We start from the raw sequence: 12,223 nt of genomic DNA on the forward strand, positions 1-12,223 counted from the left end.
GATTTTTGTCATGGATTTTTTTGGACAGTTTTTTTTCTTTTTCAAAGGTAGAGTGAGGGCTCCCATTTTTCTGGCATGGGATCTTTTTTCTACACCCAGGGGCCAGTGAACTTTTTTCCATAAAGGGCCAGGTAGTCGGTATTTTCGACTTTGTGGTCTCCGCCACAGCTGCTCAGCTTTGCCACGCAGCTGCCGGCGGTGTGGAAGTGCCTAGGTATAGCTGTGCGCCACTAAGACGCATTTACAATAATTGCTCCCCTCGGCCCTGACCCACCACGACCCTCCCAACCACACGGGACCAGCCTTGCGTGTGCAGTCAGGCTCCAGAGCGTTTTCACGCCAGCTGGGTCGGGCAGATGTTCCTTCTAAGATCAGCTTCATGGGTGTTTCTGCTTAAGAAGCTCTTTTAGAAACAGAGCTGGTGGGTTCTGTGCGCATGGTTATTTCTTGGCGAGGCAGCCCTGCTCTGTGAGAAAGCACCGAGGACGGAGTGATGGAACCACACCTGGCGGGAGCAGGGCAGACGGGGGAACCTGGCTCTTGACAGTTCTGACCACGTCTGGGGGGAACCCTGTAGGACAGCAGTGTGGTTTTAGCATAAATACTAGATTCTTGTGTAACTTTCAAAGTAAGTCAGACCAGTGGAGGAATGATTCTCCATGTTTCTGGGTTGCAAAGGCAGTTTATTTTGCAGACGTGAGAAACAGAAGAGATTTATAGAAATCGTGTTTTTAATAACCTTGTTTTGACAGAATTTTACACCCCTTGCTGCCGAGTGTATCACATTAGTTTTCTTCGGAGGCATGCCCTGGCCCAGCATTCCAGGGGGTAATTCTGAGGAAGGCTGGTACCAAGCTCCTCTCGGTGGCCCGCCCGCCTGGGAGCTTGTGAATGCAGATTCGTGGGCCCCCACGCCTGCTGATCAGAATCTCTGCCGGTGGGGCCCAGCATTTTGATAGGGGCCCAGCATTTTGTGTCTTATCAGGCCCTCCAGAGAGTTAGAGAGGCGCTCTCTGAGATACTGATCCCAGGAAAAGAGAGCTCACAGTGCCAACACCTTTGGCCAATGCTGCCTAAGGCTTTCACAGGGCACATTCCCATAACGGCCTGAGGTGTCCGTCCCCTAGCAAAGGGGTCTCCTACCAGCCAGAGCTAGCCCTGCTCTATCTTCTCCACTGGTCCACTGAAGGCTGGTATGAGACCTTTCCACATTGACCTGGCTTTCCCCAGACCGACCTTGCAGGGATGAGGGCCCAGCCATAGACAGAGCTTTTCTCCCCTGTTGGGAGTCGGTAGGTGACCTGCGGTAGAAAACCCATCCATTTCCGCCTGCAAGCCATTCCCATGCCTGTCGTCCTTGGTTGACCCTGCCCATTCCCTTCGTGCTCATGTTGTCTCACTCTCTCCTGAGCTTCCTCCCATCCCCCCACTAACCATTCCCTCTGCAAACGACACAGGCCATCCTTTGAGGATGACAGGCCGCCTTGGAAAGCGCCGGCCAGTGCAGATGACGGCCACCTCGATTATGTCCACAACCAGAACCAGAAGAACTTAGGAGGCGTGCAGAGTGTGGTGTGTCGCGATAAACTCATGACTGCGCTGTGAGGGACCGGCCATCTCACTTCCATGCTCCATCCCAGTTTGCATTCCATCCCATCAAAGGTGTCTGGGCGCCGCGCGGCTGCGTTTGTGAAGGTGTCTGAGGAATAGTCCCGAACGGTGTTTTCCGTGTCCGTGTAAATACTGGAAAGCAATCCCCATAGCTAGTCCTAACGTACTGTCTGACTGCATTCTCAATAAAATGAAGGTAGGTAAAGGCTCAGGAATCACGCTGATGTTCTGATTTTTAAAACTGGAGCGAAAAGCCTGTGTGTGTTGTATTGCTGTGTACCTGATATCGCTTTGTTATTTAATGAGTGGGACCAAATAAAACCAGGGGAACGTGGGAAGAAAACAGAGAGTACCCGTAATGTGGTGGGGATGGGGACAGCTGGGGTCCAGCCTCTGCCATTGTGTGGTCTTAGGCAAGCCATTGCCCCCTTCCGGGCCTCCTTTTCCTCATCAGAAAAGTCTGGGTTGGACTGATTGGTCATCAAGGTCCTTTCCAAGTCTAACATTCCATGGCCCATTGAAATTTAATATTTCTAGGCTGAGGCTATCACCTTCAAATGACCTCCTAGGAAAATGGCAACATCCCCTTCTCTCACAGAGGCCACCTTGTCCAGAAGCTAAATGAACCGTATGAACTGGGTAGACGTTATAGCAGGCAGGGAGACTCTGAATTTCAGGTCCGAGGACAGTGTAGTCGCTTGGAACTTTAGAGATTTGACTAATCACAAGCTGCATAGCATCCGTTTTTGGTAGGATTCGCTGCTTGAGAACAGGAATAATTTTTTAATGTCTTAATGATTGGTGCTGCTAACTTGCATGATTGCAGAAGACACAATCAAGGGTAGATGCTGTCGGAATTTTTGCAGAACTTGAGGGTCGGGTTTTTTTTACCCTAGACGTCACTCTTTTATGAAGCTACGTGCAGTCTGAGATGCACATGGCTTCAGACTGTAACGACGTTGTGCCAAAGCATTCTGTAGACAGGATGGGAGGGGTGTCGCACAGTCTTTGGGTAGAACCAGGAAATTAATTTGTTGTCCTCTAGGATAGAATTTGTACCAGTATATTTATTTTCCCCCATTTCAAGCCATGAGTCAAGCATCATTTTTCTTAGCAGGCGGGCCTGAGCTGCGTTTCCTTAGTACGTATCTTTGTGAAATCAGTTCCCGTGCCATCTTTATATATGTCATTGTGAATTCGGCCCATTTCAAGCCTTTAACAACACGTCTTGACGTCCCTTGAGAATTTGATTGCTGAGATCTGGAAAATTTTCCTTTGGCTACCACAAAGACCTCTCCAGAAGGAGGGCACCGGCTGCACGCCCTGCGCGGTGAGATCTGTGTCGTAGAAACACACCCCCCCCCCCCGAAGACATTTGTTTACAGGTGTATTCCTGATGCTCCCCATGTCCCGATGCTCCGTGTCTGTGCTGCGTCCAAATAAATGTGTTCCGAAGCTTTTAATCTTATTGATAACGTTTTTACAAATGTGTTTCCCAGGAATAAAGATTATTCTTGCTCGTTGTGACTCGGCCTTCATTTTGTGCTGTGCAGAAGGACCCTTTGTGGGTGACGTAGGGGACATGACCATGTGCTCTCATGCTAGTGTGATTGAGGCTGCCCTTGGGGGGAGTGGCTCTCGGAGGCAGTGGCGAAGGCATGTCTTCACCGGGAGCAGCTGTGGGGAAGGAGCCTGGACCCGTTCCCAGGTGGCAGGGCGGGGGTGTCTTATCACAGTCCTGCCGTGAGGGCGGGTGTGTGTCCCAGACACACAGGACAAGCTGCTGTTCCAGGCAAAATGACTTCCAGCCCTGTGTCTGTGGCCCCCGGACATGGTGGACCGTCTGATGCATCTAATAAATACCTTGTGCTTAAAGCAATGGGCGTGGGTTCAGTTGTCTGCAACCAAGAAAGTCTAACCACTCTGCATTCTTCTGGCCTCCTCGTGGTTAAATCACGCGGACACTGTTTATTCCTCAACTAGGCGGGCCACTGTCCGCCACATTGGATGGTGGTGGTGGTGACTCAGTCAGCTTCTGGGAACTCTGTGCCCTTGTCTTCTACGGACTCTGATTCTCTGGCCCCGGGACTACTTCTTCAGTCTTCATAACAGCCCTGTCTCCTGTCATTCTCTGAAATATTGCTCTTTCCCAGGAGTCTCTCCTCTGCCTGCTGCTCTCCTCACTGTCATATCTGCCTAGGTCTTCTCATCCCATGGTGACTTTATGGTGCTGCCGACACTGAAACCGTTCTCTCTCCCTCGGACTAGACTGACATTTCAACTTGCATGTGCCAAGCACACAGCAAACTCCCCCTGCCAAAACTTAACATTTTTCCTCTCTTACCAAAAAGGGGGGAAAAACCATTTACCCCAATTCTCTCTTTTTCACCCAAGGTAAGAACTTACATATCATTGGCATCTCCTCCTCCTGTCGCCACGCATATCCAGGCAGCCCCCCAATCTGCTCAGCTCCCCCTCCTCGGTATTTTGTTCAGCCGCCCTCTCTCCTTGCCACTGACCTTGATCTTTCCTCTGGCTGCAAAGTGCTCTTCCTGATCTCCCTGACTCTGATCTCTCCTGACAAGCGCCTTCTCCTCACAGCCCCTAGGGAGAGCTTTCTGAAGCACCAGTCTGGTGGTGTCATTTCATGGCTTGACATCTGCCAGGGTTCTCCATCGCCCATGGGACGAAGCCCAAGGCCTTCTCTGTGGAATCCCCCTGCTCTCTGCTCTAGCTAGCACAGCTCCCATCCCTCAGCCTCCTGTTTAAGCTCCTGCAGCTCCACACTGCGTGTAGTTCCTGACATGCAGCATACCCTGCTGTCACTCCCATCTGTGCCTCTGCAAACACTGTTCCTTCTGCCGAGAACGCTGTCACTCCCCTCCCCTTTGCTCAGCTCCTGCTCATCACTCCCGTTTCCACTCAGTCTCCCAGGGATCCTGACTGCCCCCAGCTCTGCACTGTGCTCCCTTCCACTGCCCCCACCCCGTACACAGCAGCGGTGCTCTTTGTATTGGCACTGCCTCTGCGTCTCCTCCTGGAGTCTGTACGCTCTGAAGCCTGACTTTGTGCCACCTCCACCTTAGCTCCCCAATGCCTGATGGGTAACAGGTGCTCAAGGAATGTCTGTTCCACAAATTAATGATCCCACATTCACTCTAAAGGAAACATTGAACCAGCGAATAGATCATTCATGTCATCTCTGAGCTGGTCCCAAGGTATCTGAACAGCTGTATCCAGTGTGGGGCGTCACAGTTTGAGTAGGACATTGACCGTCATGCATGTTCTGGCTTCAGCTTCATCGTCTGAATATCGTTCACTGTGTCTGTGGTGTTTTCCTTAGGGGCACTGATGTAATGTCACTGCCTGGCAGAGAACAGTCCAGGTTCAGAATACTGGGATCCCAGGTAGAGTGACATGGACCTATGGTAATATACAGGCGCTGACAACCTCATGTGTGCTTTGCACTCTACGTACGTCACTTCACTTGATTCCCCTGACCACTCTGAGGTCGGCGATGTCCTTTTCACACACACGGGAAGCTCCGGCTTAGAGTTTAACCAAGCAGCTTGCACATGGTCTCACAGCCAGTCTGTGGTAAGTCAGATTTCTGACTCCAAAGCCTGTGTCCTCCCCCTCTGCTCTGATGCCTCCAACCGCTAATCATCCTGCCATTTGGGACCCCATCGATTCCCATCTCCATGAGACTATTTGACGAGTTCCCTACACTCACGACCACCAGAAGTCTCATCCACGCCCCTTGTACGCCATTGGACTAGTCACTGTCCATCACCTTAGCCAAGGAGCTAATCACCCCATTCCTCCCCTCTTCCTGTATCCCCCACCCAGATGTCTAGGAACCGTTCAAACCTCCCAACTCTTCTGGCAACATGGTAGCCCTGCCCATGCAGGCATTCATTCAACTACAGTCCCCTTTCCCAGGAGCGGAAGTGGAGCATTATTTTCTTAATGAACTACTCATTTGAGATGATCCGCTGCTTGCTTCTGGAGGGCTCACAAACTAGTCATTTCTTCTGGAGTATTACCCATCACCAAAACCAAGCTCAGTATTCCACAACGGAGCTCGCTTTTTGCATTTTAGAAACTCGGGTACTTACTGGTCTTGTGTCACCATTATTTCTCTGAGATCCCTCAGAATATCTTAACAGTGAACTGACAGTGTCACCAAATGGATGTAATTCATATGGACTGGAAGTCTTGAAGTCATCCCAGGTAATTAGCTTGGCCTTCAGAACTCTCTTGCCTGTTTCGTCTCTTGGCCTACCATTTCCACTGAAAATGATTTTCGTTAAAGTGAAGACGAAGGAATAAGGACATTGCAGGAGTCCTTCATTTTTCTTGCCTTGTTAAATATCACACCATCTTTCCAGGTCAATGAGTCCCGCCTCCAGGGTCCTGCTCTGAACACAGCTAATAGATCGTTTTTTGTTGCTCTTGACTTTCCAGCTTTTAAGAGCTCTTTAAGACCTGAGCTCATCACAGAACTCCCTGAGCAGCTGTATTGATCCCTTTGGATCAATATTTCCCAAACTTAGCTCTGACTTAATTGCCCGAATCTTCCAAAATTAACCAGGTTGAATACCTTAAATAGACCTAGGATGATTCGGCTTCTGCCATTTTGTTACAGAAGGCAACAAATGCCAAGACAAGGCACAAGGGGGAAGAGATAGAGAAAAAGCAAATGGCTGCTAAGGGCAGGAGAGACCCTTTGTACAGGAAAGGTGGCACATTCTAAGAATCCCCATGGGCATCTCAAAGGTGAAACAAATGTGAAATCGACATTCAGGTGAGCCTCAGCAAAAGAAGAAATCCTCCGTAATCCTGCAAATAGGTCCTATTTCCCCTAAAATTGAGGAACCAACAAATGGTTTGGACAGCTTACTACAAATGGAGTGGTCGGGGTGAGACCTGAGAACCTCCATTGTAACAGGCATCCCAGGTGGACAGGTGCAGGGCCTCACTTTGGAAAAGCACCGTTCCTATCTGGTTAGGTTTGCCCTTGTTTCATGGCTCTGTTTTTAAGTAGAGGCCAACTTTTTTTTGTTTTTATTTATTTATTTATTTATTTTTAAGTAGCATGATGTTTAAAAGTAAATGGATGGCCATCACAGTTCTCAGATGTTTGTGGTGGGTTGAAATGAGAGATACGACACCGAGTCTCATCCCAGGAATTGGAGTTAATGTTAAAGCCTGAGATGGCTTTGCATTTCTGAGGCAAATTAGGTTGGCTTCCACTTTTCGTCATTTTTCCTGCAAAAGGCATGAAGATTCCTGCTGAGTCCCCCTTCCCCCTCTTCCCTTCACATGCTGCAACCGTCTGAACTACATCAAGATTTCTACCCTAATCCCCGACCAAGTCTTCTGTTTTCCTGCCACATCACAGCTTTTGAAAAGAGACCAATTTACATTGGGATTATTGTTTTTAACAAGGTAGGAAAGTTCATGTGTATCTATCAGTTTTGAAATATAGGCCACATAGGACAATCAATAGGACAGGAAAGCATACTTTTTCATTTTAATTATAATTTTGGTATAAAAGGTAAGATTCATCTGGGGTGGTTCTGAATAAAATAAATATAATTTTAAAAAAAAGTGGGCATCTTTGCCAGCAGCTGGATCTTTCTGCTCACTATGGTTTTGCACATCTCTAGGTTGACGGTGTAGCAGAAGACTGTGAGAATTCCAGTGGTTCTCTTATGCCTTTAATTTCATTACGACCTCCCTCCCCCAAGTCTACCTAACTGTGTCTATGTCGCTGTTCTGCTCTCCTCCGGATGCAAAGGGCTAGGGACCTCCAACAACGGACGCACACCCAGTCTCACAACCCAGGGCAGGGTCCAGGACCATGAGGGGAAACAGGTGGAAGTTTGCAGGAGCAAAATGACAGGACACGGCGAGCTGATGAGCGGACTGTGGACTCCGTTGTGGAGGTCTGCTTTTGTTCTATGACAAGTGAAGTGTGGACCCTTGGGCATCTCAAGTGGTTTGAATCCCAACTGTGCCCTCCCTTGGCCCAGTTTCTTCTTCCCCTCATTTTCCTCATCTACAAGGGAATCTAGCTCAGCTGGCTTGACTCAGTGGTTGAACTTCAACCTATGAACCTGGAGGTCACGGTTCAATTCCTCATCAGAACATATGCCCAGGGTTTGGGCTAGATCTTCAGTGTGGGGTGTGCAGGAGGTGGCTGATCAATGATTCTCATATGAATGTTTCTGTCTCTCCCTCTCCCTTCCTTTATGATCTCAATCAAAATATGTTTAAAAATAAATGGGAATTTAACAATATCTATCTGTTTAGGGGAATTCAATGACATGTACATGTGTGGTGTGCTTTGCACAGTGGTTGATACTATCTGTTAGCAATTTTCAGTGGGCTATTTTTTTGTTTTGTTTTGTTTTGTTTTGTTTTGTTGGTTTTGTTTTGTTTTTAGATTTAAGGCCTTAGCAGTCCATGTGGTAAGAAATAGGGCAAGGAGACTCAAAGTAGCTCAAGGAATGGTATCTCCCTGGGTGGATAGGTTGCGATGTACAGTCTAAGTTTAGCAACGGACAGGGGTGCTTGGTTCCAAAGGGAAAGCGATGGAAGAAGGTTAACACAATACATAAAGACATGTCTATGAAACGCTAACAGGCTCAGAGCAGAAACACCATGGGGGTCTTTTGAGAGGGGATTAAAAGCAAAGTGGTATTTCTGTCTGAGAATTCAAGGCAGGATGCAGACAGTGCTTTCCCACCTTCACATGGCAGGATCGGCGGGGTGGGAGTCGGGGGGCAGGGAGGCCCTGGTGAGACCACTGAGAATCCGTTCTGCGGGTACAATTGGGACTCAGAACTTTGGGGAATTGAAAAGCGTCCACCCAGTTCCCAACCTGCCCGACTTGGGACTTCACCTTATACAAAGCGGAGGAGCCGGTTAGCTATTTGGAGACGAAGTAGAAAGTACTAATGGGAACTGCTGTGCTTTTAACTATTTTTAGTAGTTAATACAGACAGTGGTGAAAATTCAAGCAAAGACAGCCGAAAGTTACTTTTCCTCTCCGCCCTCTTATTCCCTGGTTCCCTAGTTCTTCCCAGAGGCAGCCTTTCTTCCTGTCAATCTGGAGCAATTCTGGGTAGAAAGCACATGTGCTCACTTAACCAATATCGATGGGCATTTAGGGTGCCTTGAGTCTCCGAAATTACAATTTTGCTGCCATCCCTGTACATTCTGATTTATGCACTTGAACAAATCTATCTGTAGACTGAATTCCCTACAGGTAGAGACTTGGGTCAAAAGGTCTGTGCATATTTAACTTGGAGATTGTCTCATGAAATTTCCCTCCAGAGATATTCTCCCTGATTATGCCGCCCCCGCCCCAGCGATTTGACAGGGCTTCTGTGACCCCGCAGCAAGCAAGTTCCTAGCCTTAGCTGACTTTTTGAACCTTTGTTAGTCTGATGGGTAAAAACCGCAATATCTGCGTTAATCGCATTTCTCTAGAAGCAAGGTTGCACCCCCTTCCTCTTCCTGAAGGCCATTGGTTGCTTGTTTTCTCTGAACTGTCTAGAATCTCTATCCTTGAGTCCTGATCTTTATGAAAGAATCTTGATGAAGTGGAATTAATGATGTCACCTTAGCCTTTTTAACAGTGAAAAAAGGGAAGGCTAGGAAAAGTTGATATTCACCAGACCTTTTTCTTTTTTATTTCAGAGAGGAAGGGAGAGGGAGAGATATAGAAACATCAATGATGAGCTCTGGCTGGTTTTGCTCAGTAGATAGAGCATTGGCCTGGGAACTGAAGGGTCCCAGGTTCAATTCCAGCCAAGGGCACGTGCCTGGGTTGTGGGCTTGATCCCCAGTAGGGGGTGTGCAGGAGGCAACCAATAAATGATTCTCTTTCATCATTGATGTTTCTCTCTCTCTCTCTCTCTCTCTCTCTCTCTCTCTCTCTCTCTCTCTCTCTCTCTCTTCCTCTCTCTCTTCCTCTCTGAAATAAAAAAAAAAGAAAGAAAAGAAACACCAGTGATGGGACAGAATCATTGATTGGCTGTCTCCTGCACGCCCCCTACTGGGGACTACACCTGCAATGTAGGCATGTGCCCTTGACCAGAATTGAACCCAGGACCCTTCAGTCTGCAGGCCAACATTCTGTCCACTGAACAAACCAGCTAGGGCTACCAGACATTTTTCAAAAGCAGCTTTCTGGAAGTTTAGGTAACCATCAGTGGGTTACCAGGCCATGGAGATAGAATGTGGGCAGCATCAAAATAGCCAGGATGAAGGAATTGATTTCTAACATCCCTGATTCCTTTTCTTTTGGGAGCTTATTGAGAACTTTCCACCCCGACTTCTTAAATACCCACCTCGACACTATGAATTTCCCTGGTGCCTTTGACCAGGGAAGGACGAGTTTTCTTTTAGCTGCAATTCAAATTCTAATGTGTCAGATATAAAAGCACAGCCATGTCCCAAGACTCGGCAGTGGCATTATTGGAGGAAAGGCTGCAGAAGTTAAAACACCAGAAGGGCTGTCGTCTCGACAATCCACTAAAAAGGGGGTTAGGATAATGAGAGGAACATCCCGTAGGCATGTTGTAAGAAACCCGCAGAAACCTACCTAATCATCCCCAGCTGAACCGGAATGGCTTCAGCATCCACTTTCTGCCGCTGAGACCTCCAGAGCAAGAGGGGTTGCTGTGCCTACGGCCCCACCAGCACCATCCGGGGCTGCATAATGGACCTTGTACCTATATTAAAGGCAATTAAACAAGCCCTTAAAATACGGCTTCCGAGGCTTGCAGGATGGTTGTAACAGAAGGTTCTGGAAAACCTGCCAGAATTGGGGAGCAGAGAGGGAGCCTTTGATGAGGTTTTTAAGCATTCGTGAAAACCGAAATAGATTATCCCTCCGGCTCACCTCAAAAACACGAACCCAGCGTTCAGCTCCCACTCCTGCTCATCCTGGTATCCTGTGCCATTAGGATGTCTAAAACCTGCCCTTCACAGAGCATACAATTTATGCGTTGAACCTGAGGATCTTTCTGGAATGAATGATACTTCCACTCGTTTGGATGAGTTAGGTCGTGTCTGCAGGGTGGAAAAAGAACACTCTCATCTTGTGCCCGAGTCTGCCATAGCTCTTTCAAAATGCAAGGGATGATAAAGGACTGGCTCTTGAAACGTTATTTTATACACGAGAAGCTGCACTTAATGGAAATGATTACTTTTTTTCCCCTCCCTGTTCCTTGAGGGCTCCCGTATGATACTGTGTGGGATGCATTTAAAGCAGTGGCTAGGGGCAAGTTAATGCTGTTAACTTGGGGGAAAAAAAATCTTCATTTAAGGCACAGAGTGGGCATTGAGATGAAAAATAAGAACCCCTCCCCCCCAAAAAAATCTGTAATAAATCAAGAAGGGAAAGCACCGTTAGATTGATGGGAAGTGAATGCCGTAAAGGAAAACAACTCTATCTGTGTCCGTATTTTTTTCAAGGCAGAGAACAGAGTGAATGAAATCTTAGTCATAAGCCTCAGGGCAAAAATGAACTCATAAAATATTTATTCTTTGGACTCCGATGCTGAAATCGATCTGGAATGGTGAAAACCCTAGACCTCACCACGAACTTGGAGAGCCTTTCCTCCTGGCTTCTCGGTGCCTCATGCACAATCAGAAAGCCCCTGTGGAAATGAGCAAGAATGTTATCAAGGTAACATGGATTTTCCAGCAGCAAGTGTTCAAGGCCTGCTCACTGTGGACGGCCGTTCATTGAAACCATTGGATGGCAGTTTCGCCAAAGGAAAACTCCGGACTTCGAGGCAGAGGTGTACATCCCGTCTGGCTCACGCAGGACGCTCAGTTACCACGGGACCGTAAAGGCTCTCGTTGCTCCTGAAGACGTGGAACATTTTGCTGAAACTGGTTTGGCTCAGTAGATAGAGTGTCTGTCGGTCTGTGAACTGAAGGGTCCCAGGTTCTATTCCGGTCAAGGGCATGTAACTTGGTTTCAGGAACATCCCCGATGGGGGGTGTGCAGGAGGCAGCTGGTTGATGTTTCTCTCTCATCGATGTTTCTAGCTCTCTATCCCTCTCCTTTCCTCTCCGTAAAAAAATCAATAAAATATATATATTTTTAAAGAAGATGTGGAACATTTTACTTTGCAGTTTTGCAAAGACTAGAATGTAACGGGAAGGAAACCTGGGGGATTGGTGAGCCAGGTGAAGCGTTTATGAGTAGACACTTGATAAATTAGCCAGGGAGAATTAAAATTGAATGCATGGGGACATTCATTCAATAAATATGTACTCTGTATCTACACTGTGCCGGTACCATAACCGGCTCAGGAATGGGCGCTGAGAAGAGGCCGTCGTTGGCCCAGGGAGCTGACTGACTAATCAAAAGAAGAGTTCCCAGCCTGTAAGGATTCAGACATCACCTGTGTGAACACCAGACGTAGTGCTATGTTGCGTGCTAGGAAAATGTCTTCAAAGACATACACATTGGAAAAGTTCTCTTTTGCCAATTAGCAGTCTAGATAAAGACATCTAAACCATGCCCTAAAAATGTCATTTTGACCTTTTCAGACGGGGGGTGGGGGGGAATGAGGTAGGGCAT

General features: G+C 47.7%; 1 protein-coding gene across 6 annotated transcripts in view; it reads left to right on the forward strand.

The window, feature by feature from the left end:
• Positions 1-12,223, forward strand: part of EPB41L4B (erythrocyte membrane protein band 4.1 like 4B) — a 113,136-nt gene that overhangs the window by 67,777 nt on the left and 33,136 nt on the right. Inside the window, exon 16 of one of the 6 annotated variants that reach the window (XM_036433084.2) lies at positions 1,458-3,131. The exons of the other annotated variants lie outside the window; for them this stretch is intronic. Coding sequence (XP_036288977.1) covers positions 1,458-1,605 — 148 coding nt within the window. The 3' untranslated portion in view covers positions 1,606-3,131. Of the gene's footprint in view, positions 1-1,457; positions 3,132-12,223 lie in introns of those variants that run through there. 6 annotated transcript variants of the gene reach the window in all.

This window comes from Pipistrellus kuhlii, unplaced genomic scaffold, assembly GCF_014108245.1.
Source record: "Pipistrellus kuhlii isolate mPipKuh1 unplaced genomic scaffold, mPipKuh1.p scaffold_m20_p_12, whole genome shotgun sequence".
Taxonomy (NCBI): domain Eukaryota; kingdom Metazoa; phylum Chordata; class Mammalia; order Chiroptera; family Vespertilionidae; genus Pipistrellus; species Pipistrellus kuhlii.